The following is a 15,875-nucleotide window of genomic DNA, read 5'->3' on the forward strand; positions in this document are numbered from 1 at the left end:
ATGCTCGACTCCAATTCGAGTAGGCTTGGAGGCCTCGGCCCCGGAACCCGCGTGGCTTTGTCCCTCTGCCAGTACCTTCATGTGTGCGGAGAGTGGTCTCAGCATGGTGGTGGCTGGTCCTGGAGGTCTTCGGCTGCCGGAGCCCTGGTCGGGGCGGGGAGGAAAGCTCAACCCGCTCCCCTCCAAGGGGCTCCGGGAAGGAACACCCAGGCGCGGGGGCAGAAGACTGAGGTGTCAAGCAAAAGATATGGCCATTGGGATGCGTGTACATTAAAAGAACGAAAGGAAGAGAATGGCCATTGGAGGTGCTTAGAGAACCGAGGGTTTAATGAAGCCAGGGGAGCAAAAAGGTTAGAAAGGTCAGGGCAATAATTATTGAAATTCAACAGAAATGCTTCAGAATGTAAGTGCTCATTATAGTTGGCACTATTAAGTCAGTAAGGACTTTAAAGACCCCTTTCAGTACAGGGAATATTGAGCGGGGAGAGCGAGAGAAAGAGATGAGTGTGGACTTCTCATTCAAGAGCACATAAAGACCTTGGGTAAGAATCAGCACTGTTGTGGCTGGCCAAGATAGGACAAGAGTCAAGGCGTTTGCTTTGCATGCAGCCGTGCCCAGATTGATTCCCTGGCACTGCCAGGAGTGACCTCTGATCACAGAGCCAGAAGTCAGTCCTGAGCACAGCCAAGTGTGGACCAAAACCCTGCTCCCTCCCAAATCAGCACTGTGGTAATACAGGGTAGAGTGGAAGTAGAAAGTGGAAAAAGGAATAAAACAGAACCTAGTCTTGAACGTTGTGAAAACAGAGATGGTCTCTAGCAGGATTGTGGCACCATGTCCCTTGCCCTAAATGACAGGAAAGTTGGGGGGCACGGAAATGTTGGATAAGTTTATAAATCTAAGGGTAGGAAGTTGAAGAAGTAACATCTCACAGTCACCAGTTTTTAGTAACGTAGGAAATAAATATTAGCACTGTAGCACTGTCCTCCCGTTGTTCATCTATTTGCTCGAACGGGCACCAGTAAAGTCTCTATTGTGAGACATGTTGTTACTGTCCTCACCGGGGCCCCTTGGAGGGGGGCGGGTTGAGTTTCCCTCCCCGCCCCAAGCAGAGCTCCAGCAGCCAAAGGCCTCCAGAACCACCCACCACCATGCTGAGACCACTCTCCACACGCATGAAGGTACCGGCAGAGGAACAAAGGCATGCGGGTCCCAGGGCTGAGATCTCCAAGCCTGCTCAGATCGGGGCTGAACATCCTCCACCTAGATCCTCCAAATTCCAGTAGACAGGGGTCACACCCACCAACTGGCCCCCTTTTGCCGTGTAATCCCATCAACGGCCAAGACCCAGAGACTATAAAACCCAGCTCCCAGAAGCACACAGCCACATTTGCGGCCACACAACATCTTATTATCTCATTCTTACTTTGGACAACCTGGCAGGTTACCAAATGTAGCCTGCCCACACAGCAGAGTCTGGCAAACTCCCCGTGGCATACCCAATATGCCAAATACCAGTAACAATGATGGGTCTCATTCTTCTAACCCTGAAAGGGCCTTGAATATGGCACTTTTTAAAATCTCAGGACTAAAGACTAAGGAGACGTTACTGGGGCCTGCTCGAGGCAATCGATGAACAACAGGATGATCATGATCGTTGTTACTGTGTTTGGCATATCGAATACGCCATGGGGAGCTTGGCAGGCTCTGCTGTGTGGGCGGGATACTCTAGGTAGCTTGCCGGGCTCTCCGAGAGGGATGGAGAAATCAAACCTGGGTCAGCCGCGTCCAAGGCAAACACCCTACCCGCAGTGCTATCACTCCAGCCCAGGAAATAAATATGATTGAAGGTAATTAGAAGTTGAATAGGAAGTTCAAGAAAATGGTTAAGCAGACTGGGAGAGGGAATTCTCCTTTGCAAGAGTGGGTCACTATCCTTCGCTTTCCGTCCCTAGTCAGTCTGCCCCATCCAAGCACCCTGTGCTTTAACGATGGTGAACTATTGGATATTTCTCTCTCTCTGTTGTTTTTTTTGTTACTGTTTTTATTGTTATTACTGCTTGTAGCCACACCTGGCAGTGCACAGGGTTTGCTCCTGGCTCTGTGCTCAGAGATCACTCCTGGCAGTACTGGGGACCCTATGTAGTGCTTGGCGAATCAAGCCTGGGTTGGCCATGGGCAAGGCAAGGACTTTAACCCACGTACTATCTCTCTGACCCCAGATGCTTCCCGTATGTGGTGTTTTCTACTTTCTGGTTTGCTCTAAAAGTCCCTCTCCAAGGTGACCTACTTTCTCATCTTTGAATATATACATAGCACTGTAGCACAGTGCTGTTGTTCATCGATTTGCTCGAGCGGGCACCAATGACGTCTCCATTGTGAGACTTGTTGTTACTGTTTTCGGCATAACGCCACGGGGAGCTTGCCAGGCTCTGCCATGTGGGCAGGATATTCTTGGTAGCTTGCCGGGCCCTCCGAGAGGGACGAAGGAATCGAACCCGGGCCGTGTGCAAGGCAAACACCCTACCCACTGTGCTATCGCTCCAGCCCAAATATATACATATCACACTTACTCTTCCCATCCTTCTCTCAAGAGATCTTCCTGGGCTCACCCATTCCATACCCAATTAGAAGTTATCGTCTCATCTTTCCACTATTTTTTTATGTACCTCTTGGTACTTGTGGTCTCTTATCTTGTCCTCTCGCAGATAAAATTCCAAGAATCAGGGCCTCTTTTGCACAGGGCTAAACATTCAGATGTTAATTGGATAAATAAATAGATTTCTCTAACTCTGATTTAACCCTTTCTGGAACTTCTTTATGGCCTGAACCATGGCTCACCTTCCCTTCACCTTTCTCCTACTCAGCCTCTCTTGTGGAAAAAAATGTGATTGTAGCCTTATCATAACCTGGCCTGTGTCTTGAGCTATAACTGATCTCTTTAATGAATATCTCAGCACTGTTGTCACTGTTCTCCTGAATGGCCTCTGATTAACCTGTCGGCCTTAGTACCGAGGTCCACTGTTCGCTCCTAGCCTCAAAAAATAAAACTGGGCTTATGAAATGCCCCGACGCTCATGAAAATGTTCCCTTTCTCTAATTTCCCCGTCTGAAAAGGAAGTGTCGATTCCTAGAGGTCGTGACATGTTTAGAAGCCCCACACCGAGGCGTAGGCTCGGTCCCGGGTCTTTCCTGCACTTTTTTTCTGATTTGACTAAGGAAACTGAAGCCCAGAGCAGGTAACTCACTAGCCACGGTTATATAACTAGTAGGTATTGCCGTCAGAATGTGAAGCTTGTAACTGAAGAGCTTGTGTTCCCAAACACTCCAGTGTCTATCTACCTTTTCCCACGCGACCTGCACACACGCGGGAATCTCTGCCATCAGCTTTCAGATGAATGATCCGTCGTTTCCTCACAGCGGAGTCAGGTCTACTCAGTTGCCGGCTGCCGGTCTTCTGAGATCATCCGATAGCTCCTGCCCAGCCCTTCCTATGCATGTTTCTCAAATTACGACCGTGTTTTTAGGAATTTGGATATTTTAAATTTTTGATAAAGTTTATCTTATGAAGTATCTAATTCTTTTTCACGTTTTTTTTTTCTTCAATTCCACCACCATTGCACCTTCACACCACCGCCCCATTCTGCCCCTTAGGCAGACACTAGTTTATTGAGCTTATATAGCTGAGCAGAAGTGGTTTGTGGGCGTGACTCCCACATACCTAACTTTTTGCCATTTAATTTCTCGGGAAACTTGGTCCCAAGTTGACGGGGTCCAGCCAGGGGCACAGCGGCAATTTGGGGGTATCAGGAGGCCCGAAGGCACCATCAGACTGCTGATGCACTCACATTGCAGGTACAGGTTGACCTGCTAGGCAGCACTGTATCCCTGTTTTTAAAAAATTTTTGGGTTTTGGGCCACACCCGATAGTGCTCAGGATTTACTCTGTCTCTGTGCTCAGGGATCACTCCTGGCAGAGCTTGGGGGATCATATGGGATACCAGGGATCAAACCTGGGTAAGCCAGGGGCTGGAATGATAGTACAGTGGGTGGGATACTTGCCTTGTACATGACCAGTTCAGGTTCAATGCCCAGCATCCCATATGGTCCCCTGATTCCCACCAGCAATGATCTTTGAGCACAGAGCCAAGAGTAAGCCTTGAGCACTGCCAAGTATGGCCCCAAAATTAATTAATTATTTTTTAATAAGACCTGGATAGACCACATGAGGCAGTGCCCTATCGGTTGGACTATCTCTCCAGTATATTTAATTTTTCTGTGGTAGTAGTTATCAAAGTTTTGAGACTTAGGATGCCTTTATATCCTTAAAAGTTGTCAAGGGGGCTGGAGCAATAGCACAGCAGGTAGAGCGTTTGCCTTGCACGCAGCCAACCCAGGTTCAATTCCCAGCATCCCATATGGTCCCCTGAGCACCTCCAGGGGTAATTCCTGAGTGCAGAGCCAGGAGTAACCCATGTGCTTTGCCAGGTGTGATCCAAAAAGCAAAAAAAAAAAAAAAAAAAAGTTAAGGACATTTTAAGATGTTTATAAACATTCAAAATATATTTACTAATTTATCTTTAAGTAATAGTGATACAGATGTTTAAGCTTCTGCATAAACTTGAAGTAGACAGCAAAGTGGTACCAAAAATTATGTAGATAATACTGATAATCCCCTTATATATTTAATAAGTTATATAGATAAACTATTTTCCAAACCAAAAAATACACATATAAGTAGGAAAAGTGGCATTGTTCACATTTCTCAAATCTCTTTAATTTGATTAGCATACTTGCTCTTACATTCAATTTATTGCAGTTTTTTTTGGTTGAAATATTTGAAGAAAATCTAGTTTAATATAGGAGTCGGAAAACGTATTTCATATTAATGTGAATATTCTTTGATGCTACCCTAAAACTCAACAGTGGTATTTTTTTAATGACTACTTGCAGTAAATCTGAAACTGAAAAAAATTCAGAAATGAGGCAGAGGCCAGCAAAAGAGTACAGTGGGTACAGCACTTACTTTGCATGCGGCCAGCCTGGACTCAGTCCCCAGCACACTGTGTGGTGCCCTGAGCCCCACCAGGCGTGATCCCTAACACAGGGCCAAGAGTAAGCTCCGAGCACTGGAGTGTGTAGCAAACCTCCCTAACCCCTACAAAAAAGACTCATACTTACTGAAAACAGACACACACAGAAAAGCAGGATTGGAGCAGGTAATTCAAGACTTAGAAAACTTTGTATTGGGGGCTGGAGTGATAGGACAGCGGGTAGGGCGTTTGCCTTGCACACGGCCAACCCGGGTTTGATTCCCAGCATCCCATATGGTCCCCCCAAGTACCGCCAGGAGTAATTCCTGAGTGCATGAGCCAGAAGTAACCCCTGTGCATTGCCAGGTGTGACCCAAAAAGCAAAAAAAAAAAAAAAAACCAACTTTGTATTAAGAACCCTGAACTACAGCAGTGTTAATAAAAAACATTGACCTTCAATCTCCACCATTAGTTGAACTAACTACCCATCTCCTTCAGCACTTAACCGGTTGCCTGTGCTCTGTGTGGGGTGACAGGCTTCCTTTTAGACGTCTTTTGGGGAGCCTTCCTTTCCAACTGGAGACCATTTTCATTGAAAATAAACTCACACACCAAGCTAATGATTTCCCTGCCTTAAGTCACTCTAGGGCTAGGTACTGAACAACTAAGTATCACCCCTTTATCCAAGAAACTACCCTAAATTATCCAAATTGTCCGATTCTAAACTTGTCCAAATGTGTCTTCTTACCCCAACACACTCTCTTGCAAAGAAATCAAAATAAAAGCCTCAGGTCATATTTTTTCACCTCTGTCACTTCACCAGTTCCTTTCTATGAGGCCCCACCTAGAGGATGTGCCTTGTGTCCCCCACCACGCCCCTACCTCATTGGGGTAGCAATAAAAATCTTCTTTCCAAAGTAGTCATTTCTATGTGTCACCGGATCCTACCTGACCAAAGCAGAACCACAGGTACACTTCAAGACTCTTCTTAACTACCTCCTGGCCAGCTGCATTATTTTGAGTACTTCTCAAATTATCTGTGGCATAAGTAGAGACCAGAGCTAGTACAGCCAGTAACTGCAGCCAGCCTGGGTTCGATCCCCACCCGGAGCGATCCTGGAATGCAGAGCCTGGGGCATCGCCAAAGGCGGAAACCAAAACAAAAACATCTGTGGCAAAAGGATAGTTTATATTTTCCACAACTGATCATCAACTGATGGTGATGCTAATAATAATAGAAAGTATCATCATAAATTTCTAGAAAAACCATTGCATTCTTAGGTGCTGTAGTTAAGTATAATTGCATGAAAATGTCAGCACCCCCCTTTGGAGTGCCCAGAGCTCCTCCACGCTAGCTGTGCAGCCCTTCCCTTTACCTTACGAGACACTGTGTTCCAGTGTTGTCTGCACACCCCAGCTCTGGACACGTCATTCCTTTACTTCATGGGGTTCACTGTTCTCACTCATATTTCCTAAATAAAAGTCTCGATTTCTATTAGAAAAAAATAAGACTCAGGTAAGACTCAGTGCCCAGGGCAAACATGAGACAATCAACTCAATGCCTGGTGCCACGACATACTAACCCAAATATTGGGACTTTGTATATTATAGGAGGAAACCAGAACCAGAAAGAAGTATTTTGAGTCTAGAACAGAACTGGAGTTCTGGGCAAGAAAAATACACAAATCTGTAAGAAGAGTCAGAGCAGTAGTACATGGATCCCCGGCATCCCATATGGTCCCAGCACTGCCAGGAGTGATCCCTGAGTGCAGAGTCAGGAGTAAGCCCAAAGAACTGCGGGATGTGATTTCCAAAACTTTTTTTTTAAATAAAAAGAAAGCAATTAGTAAGATCCCTGCTCTTACTAATTTGTTTGATCAAACATACTATTTTTAAAAGTTTATTTAGCACTTACAGTGTATGGGCTTTATTGGCCAAGTTCAAGCCCACAAACGTCTTTCACAGTGGAATCATTTTACAGGTAGTTTAAAATCTAAATTTGAAGGCAAGCGATAGCACAGCAGTAGGGCGTTTGCCTTGCATGTGGCCAGCCTGGCTCACTTGGGTTCAATTCCTCCTTCCCTCTCAGAGAGCCTGGCAAGCTGCCGAGAGTATCTCGCCCGCAAAGCCTGGCAAGCTCCCCATGACGTATTCGATATGCCAAACACAGTAACAACAAGTCTCACAATGGAGACATTACTGGGCCCGCTCAAACTTAAAATAATTTTCAATTATTAGAATAATTACTAAATAACTGTTAATTAAAATTATTTGGGGGGGTCAGAGAGATAATACAAGGGGCTAAGGTTTTATATGGCTGACCTGGATTTGGTCCCCAGTGGTCCGTATGGTTCCTTGAGTACCACCAGGAAAGGTTTCAAAACCCCCAAAAAAAACTTTCTATGAATGTTTTGTTTTGATGCTGTATCAAGGATCGAACCCAAACCTGGTACTGCAAGACATGCTCTTTACAACTAAATCACATCCCTGAAATTTTGTATGAGGTCACAGTTGGATAAAAATAAATATTTAAGGTAGCAGGGAGGATTGACTGAGGTCACTATTTTTTCTCATAGAGCAGTTACCCTTAAAATGGGGCACTCAGATGTTTATAGCCAATCTTCTCCCACTTTACAAAAGGAATATTTGGGGTGCCAAAGAACAGAACAACTGAGAATATTAGTATATTCAAGATTTTTTAATGAGACTTAGATGCAGTGTAAAACTTTTTGATTTAATGAGCTAACTTTGTGGTTTCAAAGTTTTAGCAAAGATATATTTAAAGCATGTGATAAATTTAAATCATTTTCATTAAACTAATGTTGGCAATAATGTTTAGAAATTAATGGTATTTTTATTATTTCAACCATTTCTACTGGGTTCAATAATATTGCTTTAAATAATATAGTGGGTAGGGCTTGCTTTGCATGCAATGGACCTCAGTGGTATCCCCAGCATTCTATATGGTCCCTCCAGCCCTAGGAGTGATCCTTGAGCACAGAGCCAGGGTACTGTGTACCGCCAGGTATGACTCCAAAACAAAAATAAATAAATCATAAATAAAAGTAATTTCTGGAACTGGAGAGAGAGTTCAGTAGGTCTGTGTTTGTCTTGCGCATGGCCAACCCGAGTTCAGTCCCGGGCACTCCTTATGGTCCCTTGTGACCCGCAATGAGTGATCCCTGAGCACAGAGCCAGGAGTCAGCCCTGAGCACAGCTCAGTGTGGCCCAAAATCCCCCCTAAAATTAATTCTTATTAGAATAACCCACATAATTATTAGTACATAATAAAGATTTTTATATCCTCAGAAATTTTTAAAAGTGGAATGCTTAGAGCAGCCTCCCATGTGGCCCCCAGAGCACACTCAAGAGTCAGCCCTGAGCACTTGCAGGGTGATCCCCAAAAAGCCAAGAAAGGGAGGGAGGTGGGGAGGAGAAAAGAAAGAAGAGGGGCTGGAGCGAGAGCACAGCGGGGAGGGCGTTTGCCTTGCACGCGTCCGACCCAGGTTCGATTCCCAGCATCCCAGATGGTCCCCCAAGCACCGCCAGGAGTGATTGCTGAGTGCAGAACCAGGAGTCAGCCCCGAGCATCGTCGGGTGTGACCCAAAAAGCAAAAAAAAAAAAAAAAAGAGAAAGAAGAAAGGGAGGAAGGGAGAAAGGAAGGGAGGGCCCAAACTTGAATCACCAAACTTAAAAGGGGCCTGTCTAGGCATGGATGGAGGCGGGTGGTCGGGCAGAGGACCTGGGAGCACGGGGGGAGGACGGAGTGGATGGGGGAAGCAGGTGGTCCTGGGTGTCGCGGGGTGGGATCTCGGGTGGCCGCAGGGGCGGGGCGTGGGGAGGCCCACCTGGCGGAGCGCACCTGCCTTCTCACGCCTCTCTCTCTCCTTCTCTCCCCCCCGCCCCGCCCGCCGCCGCAGTCCCTGCTGAGCATCCCGGGCTCCCCGTTCCTGTCCCGCCACAACAGCCGGAGCAGCATCTTCAGCTTCCGCGGGCCGGGCCGGTTCCGGGACCCGGGCTCGGAGAACGAGTTCGCCGACGACGAGCACAGCACGGTGGAGGAGAGCGAGGGCCGCCGCGACTCGCTCTTCCTCCCGGCCCGCGCCCGCGAGCGCCGCAGCAGCTACAGCGGCTACAGCGGCTACAGCCAGGGCAGCCGCTCCTCGCGCATCTTCCCCAGCCTGCGCCGCAGCGTCAAGCGCAACAGCACCGTGGACTGCAACGGCGTCGTGTCGCTCATCGGAGGCCCCGGCGCGCACATCGGCGGGCGGCTCCTGCCAGAGGTGAAAATAGATAAGGCAGCTCCTGGCCACAGTGTAAGGAGGAGAGGCCCCCCCCCCCGCCCCCGCCCCCGCCCGGACCCGGCGAGGCATGCAGGCGCCCCCCTCCCGGCCCTCGCGCGCTCCGCCCGCTCCCACCCCGCTCTGAGCTCTTCCTTCCTTTCCCCCCCCCCCCATCTTCCCGAGCTCTCGGGGCTCCTCTCTCCTCGCCGATTCTTTCCTTTAAGAAGAAAAACGCCTTGGGAGCGGTAGCCCAGCGGGGAGGGCGTTTGCCTGGCACGCGGCCGACCCGGGTTCGGTTCCGGGCATCCCATAGGGTCCCCCGAGCACCGCCGGGAGTCACTCCTGAGTGCAGAGCCAGGAGGAGCCCCTGAGCATCGCTGGGTGGGACCCAAAAAGGGGGAAAAAAGCCAGAGAGAGGGGCCAGAGTGAGTATGCTGTATAGAGCACGCTGTCGACTGGGGTTCGATTCCGGGCATCCCATAGGGTCCCCCGAGCACCGCCGGGAGTGATTCCTGAGTGCAGAGCCAGGAGGAACCCCTGAGCATCGCTGGGTGGGACCCAAAAAGGAAAAAAAAGCCAGAGGGGCCAGAGTGAGTATGCTGTATAGAGCACACCGTCGACTGGGGTTCGATTCCCAGCATCCCATAGGGTCCCCCGAGCACCGCCAGGAGTGATTCCTGAGTGCAGAGCCAGGAGGAACCCCTGAGCATCGCTGGGTGGGACCCAAAAAGAAAAAAAAAAACAGAGAGAGGGGCCAGAGTGAGTATGCTGTATAGAGCACGCCATCGATTCCAGCATCCTATATGGTCCCCCAAGCAATGCCAGGAGTGATTCCTGAGTGCAAAGCCAGGAGTAACCCCTGAGCATCGCCGGGTGTGACCCCCCAAAAAAAAGAAAAAAGAAAAAAAAACACCTTTCTCTTTCCTTCTGTCTCTGCGAGTCTCTGCCTCTCTCTTGCCCTGTCCCACCCCACCTGCTTGGACTGAATGCCTCTGGCCAGCGGACCCTGCACCCATAGAATGAGAATGGAATCCTGCCACCACCAATAAGAGTCTGAGCGGGTTTGAAACCACCAATCGCTTCTCCCTTTCCTCCCCCTGGGTCTCCTCCCTACCAGCAAAACAGCTTGGAATTTAAACTCTCTCCCATTAAGTAAAAGGATCCGTTGCTTTGGGATCAGTTGGTTTTTTGTTTTTTTTTTTTTTTAAGTCTCCTCTTCAGAGGATGAGATGGGAGTTTTCCAAAGAGGCCAGTGCCTCCCGCGATGTTGAGGAAGGGACGCTCCGAGGAGAGCCAGGCTAAAGGAACCAGGACGGAATGGGAGCTAGACTTCAGGCGGGCTGGAAACGCAAAGAAATGGAAGGAAGCAGGGGAAAGTAGGAGGTTGGGGCAAGAACACATGGTATCTGGGGGAGGAAGGAGAGGGGATGCGAAAGATGAATTTTAAGTGTAATCAAATGTCAGGCTCTGGAGGAGTTGCATTTAATAGCTTCATAAAATCACTTGAGTAGGGGTTTGGATAATGGTTCCCCTCTTTGTGAAAAAGCCATCTCTGAGCATTTCTTTAAGTTCTAAGCTGTTTATGCCCTTTTTCCTTGGCTTCGTGTTCCTAAAGCCTCAACGACCCTAAGCCTTACTCTCTCCGATTCTTTCACTTTCCTCAGCCCCTCCTTGGCTGGTCTGAACTCCTTGAGAGAGCATGTCGGTCCGCCTCATTCTAACACTTCGGTTCTTTCTAACACAGCACCAGGAAAGCCAACCCTTTGATTAGCATGATGCATGTGTGGGGGAAAACCGGACAACCGAGGATGAAATGATTCAGATGTCATAGGATAGATGTGAATTATGTAGGCAGTTAGGATGTGTTTGAGATCTTTTGTTTTCCCCTGCCGTTTTATTTCAAAGAGGACTTTCCACCAGTATGCGTGTATAACTCTTGGCATGTTCCAAATTACTTTCACACGCATTGTTTATATTCTGGATAAAAATTTCTTAGAGTAGACAAAATGGAGATTATTATTCCTGTTTTTGAGATGGGGGCCAGTCTCAATTTGAGCTGCTTGAAGTCCCAGCTTATCCGTGGTAGATACAAAGTCCTAGATTTTCCAGAAATGTCCATCTTCTGGGTTTTGGCCAACTTTAACATCTTCTCCACATAGTCACCTGTTAATTGCTCTTCTAAAGAATCTTTTACTAATTTTTTTTTATGTTTTCTGGTGTCAAGGATCAAAACCAGGGCTTCAAGCATCTGAGGCATATATTCTACCACTCGGCCATATCCCGAGCTCAGTGAATTGTTTAAGATCAACCACAATAGGAACCACTGTAATAACAAGCTGTTTCTCTAGTTAACCCAAAAACATGAGAGTTGGTCAGAATAAACGTTACATGGTTTTATATTTTCCATTTAATTTTTATTTGATTTTTCTTAAATCAGTTCTGTGTCTGGAGATGATTTTTGGCCTCTACAATGAGATAATTATTTGATAATTACAAAAATGTTGAAAACTTAAATTTTGGTATCTTGGCAGTTTAAAAAAAATTTTAAGCCAAAAAAAAAATACTGTGTTCTTTTTTTATTTTTTTTTGAAGAGAGGGTATTGGAAAAGATGCCCAGGAAGAAGAAGCTTGAACTTCAGCATAAGGCCGATGAGCAGGTTCAAGATTCTGTTTTTGTTTTTAAGCAGCTTCAGTTGTACTGAGTGGGAGAGAGATTTGAGAGGCAGTTGAGCAGATGGTTGTGGAATCTAAGTCTTGGCACCACCTTCTTCTGGCCTGCAGAGTACTGGGGATATGGCCACCCAGTAGCCTGTGGGCACTTAGGAAATGCTTCACAGTGATCCCAAACTGATGTTTAGGACCGATGAGGAGTCCCCAGAGCAGGTAACCAGATTCCAAAGTGACAGTAATCTGAAGTAGGCAGGTATCTGTCATTGCCAGGGGCTCCGTACCTGGGGAAAACCACTTTGTTCGAAATTATGAAGAGTGCTTTCTTATTAATCATTGTGTGAAACATCTGGGTTACATGAATAGGCCAAAAGACACAACAAAACCAAACTAAATGTACATGGTCTGTGTGGCATAATATCATATTTATATACAGACAGTCTGCATATGGGGCGGAGGGGAATGAAGATGTCTGGCTAAAACATAACTTTGGAAAAGGAAATTGTTGGTGACATTGATTTCATCCTACTCCTATCAGATTAGACTCAGGGAGAGAGTCCATGACTTGTGAAATGGAGATTGCACCAAGGTCTCCCTGAGGTCAAGATGTCTTAATATTAGTAGCTAAGTAGCACTGTAGCACTGTCCTCCCGTTGTTCATCGATTTGCTCAAGCGGGCACCAGTAACGTCTTCATTGTGAGACTTGTTACTGTGTTTGGCATATTGAATGTGCCACAGGGAGCTTGCCAGGCTCTGCCGTGCGGGCAGGAGACCCTGGGTAGCTTGCCGGGCTCTCTGAGAGGGATGGAGGAATCGAACCCGGGTCGGCCGCGTGCAAGGCAAACGCCCTACCCACTGTGCTATAGCCTTTTCTTAGCTACTTATTTATCTTTACTTATCTTTTTTTATACTTATGCTTTATACTTATACTTTTATTTATCTTTATTTATACTTACTATTTATCTAAGATTTATCTTAGCAGGATACACACATTCATAATAATATATGCAGCTCAGGCCAGATGAGTGATTCCTTTGGGGGCTAGTTGTTGTTGTTAGAACATTTTGGACATGTCTTCAGCAATTTGTCTTCACCTGAACTATGAGACGACTTCCACCTATCTCTGTGTTCACGCTTTTTGCAGTGGTGTGAGAACTTCTGCTGATCCATAAACTGATGTTACACAATATTAATGATTAGACTATACCACAACTGTATTTTTCCTCTAGGCTTAAATATAAAGTCATAATATGCCCTAAGACAAGAAAACATTCGGACATTCCTTCTGTCACTGTCACTGTCCTCCCGTTGTTCATTGATTGGCTCGAGTGGGCCCAGTAACATCTCCATTTTGAGACTTGTTGTTACTGTGTTTGGCATAGCGAATACGTCACGGTAGCTTGCCAGGCTATGCCGTGCGGGCGAGAATTTTGTGTTGGTACACAAAATGTTGTGTTGCTACTCTTGGTAGTTGCTGGGCTCTCCGAGAGGAGCAGAGGAATTGAACCCGGCTCAGCCAGGCTGGTTGTGCACAAGGCAAACGTCCTACCGCTGTGCTATCGCTCCAGCCCAAGACATTCCTTCACTAGGATATTTTTCATTTGGGGGGGGGGGGGTGCACACCCGGTGATGCTCAGGAATTAGTCCTGATGGTATTTGGGGGATCATATGGGATGCCTGAGATCAAACCCTGGTCGGCGCGTGCAAGGCAAACACTTTACTTGCTGTACCATCTCTCCAACCCCCCTCATTGGAATCTTGTCAAAAGATCTTTCACTTCTTTATGAATTCCTAAGTTCTGACTTGAGTGGTGATTACTTGGATAGTTTGGGAATTTTCACTTTTACTTTGTTTTAAAGGCAGAGATTAAAGGGACTTTCTCATCTTTGAACCAGAAAAGTGAGAAACATTATCTTCACACATAAAGGAAGCAGGTGCTACTGACAACACAAAATTCACAGATAATTTAGAAATTGTGTTCACAAATGTAGAAGTATTATCTCATTTTGGGTTTGTTTTTTTTTTAAGCATGATGTCATTTAATGCTCACAAGCCCCTATTGGACTGATTCCACTGAGGAAAAAGCTAGTGTTAGATTAGAAATAAAGCAACTTCTCTAAAACTATACAGTGAGTAAGAGATTTATGGTTTGAATTCAGGCACTCTAACTCCAAGAGCATTAGCCAGATGCTGTTTTAACAAAAGCCCAGATCTTTATTCTCACATGTGATCCTGGGAGATTGATTCAATCCTTTTCATCCTATTTCCTTATATACAGTTTGTTTTTTAAAGTCCTTTGCGATCAGGATTTTGTGAACATTAAATATATATATAATATATAAATAATAACATATGACATTAAATATATATTAAATATATATAATAACATATAAAATGTGAAGCATATTATATCACTCTTTCCTGGCATTAGAAAGCCAGTTTGAGGGCCAATGATAGTACAACAGGTAGGGCATCTGCCTTGCACGCAACCAACCCACGTTTGGTTCCCAGCATCCCATATAGTCCTCTGAGTATCACCGGGTGTGGCCTACCCTCCTCCCCACACTGTCATCCTGTTGTTCATCGATTGCCTCGAGCAGGCCCCAGTAACATCTCCTTCGTCCTAGCCCGGATATTTTAAAAAGTGCCACATTCGGGGCTCTTTCAGGGTCAGGAGAATGAGACCCGTCTTTGTTACTGGTTTTTGGCATATTGAATATGTCACGGGGAGTTTGCCAGACTCTGTCGTGTGGGCAGGATACTTTTGGTAGCCTGCCAGGTTCTCCAGACTAAGAACCAGATAAGATGTCACGAGGCCACAAATGTGGCCGTGCGCTTCTGGGAGCAGGGTTTTATAGTCTCTGGGTCTTGGCCGTTGATGGGATTACACAGTCGGGCAGTTGGTGGGTGTTAATCTAGGAGATTAAGTCAAGGACAAAATCTCATTTGAGTAATCTCCAGATTACTAGGAGATCCACTCAAGGGCAGGATTCCATCTAGGGTGTATTGCTCTCTCCTTTCCTCAGCTAGTAATTAATTTAAACAATCGTAGTAAATTTACTTCTTATTAATATTTCTAGTCATTTTGAATGAACACAGTAAGAGATATATTGAGCTTAAAGGTTGGCTCTTTCTGGGGACACATCTCGCTATATATCCCAGACTATAGTCCTTAGACCAAGTTAGTCTTTCCTAACCCCATAAGAGTCCTTTATTCAGTTACTTCTTTTGGAGTCATGACAGAGTTTGTTCCATGACCATGCTCTTATTATATTTATGGTGCTTAGCTTGTCCCCTGCCCTTTTGATGCCAGGGTAGCTTACCGTTTGCCCTGGGTCCATCCAGTTCCTTCATTGGGACCCTCCCTTTGGGGGTGTTAGGCAGTAAAGGCAACTAAGGCGTAAGTCAAGTAAATATGATGGATGCCCAGGAGTAAATATTACTTGGAGTCAGTTAACTCCCACATTAAAAAAGTATAGCACCAACTGTCTTCCTCTGTCTATACAAAGAGGACATTGCTAAACCATGAAAATGACATAAAGGAAAGAGAAGAGTAATATAGGATTATTAGTGCTTGATGGAATTGGGTATGCCTCAAGGAGCACTGTTGTGGGAGAAACTCAATAAACCTAAGCTCCCTCCGGGAGGAGCACAGACAACCCATTGTTATCCAACACTGTACCTCTAGCCCCTAAATCTCTTGTTGAACAAAACAGAAAACACCCTTCGGTTGCACCTACTGTGCCCAGGGGACCACACGCAATGCCAGGGATCCAACCCAGGTCAGCCACGTGCAAAGCAAGCAAACACCCTGCCCGCTGTACCATTGTTCCAGCCCATTTTAATTTTTAAATAAAGAATATAATTAAGAAAACTCGTGCCCAACTGA

General features: G+C 46.2%; 1 protein-coding gene across 1 annotated transcript in view; it reads left to right on the forward strand.

Annotated features, from left to right (window-relative positions):
* The window catches only part of SCN8A (sodium voltage-gated channel alpha subunit 8), a 152,777-nt gene that overhangs the window by 62,946 nt on the left and 73,956 nt on the right, over positions 1-15,875 (forward strand). The window contains exon 11 of the mRNA XM_056120276.1: positions 8,956-9,318. Within this exon, the coding sequence (XP_055976251.1) occupies positions 8,956-9,318 (363 nt within the window). The remainder of the gene's footprint in view (positions 1-8,955; positions 9,319-15,875) is intronic.

This window comes from Sorex fumeus, unplaced genomic scaffold, assembly GCF_029834395.1.
Source record: "Sorex fumeus unplaced genomic scaffold, SorFum_2.1 ptg000042l, whole genome shotgun sequence".
NCBI lineage: Eukaryota > Metazoa > Chordata > Mammalia > Eulipotyphla > Soricidae > Sorex > Sorex fumeus.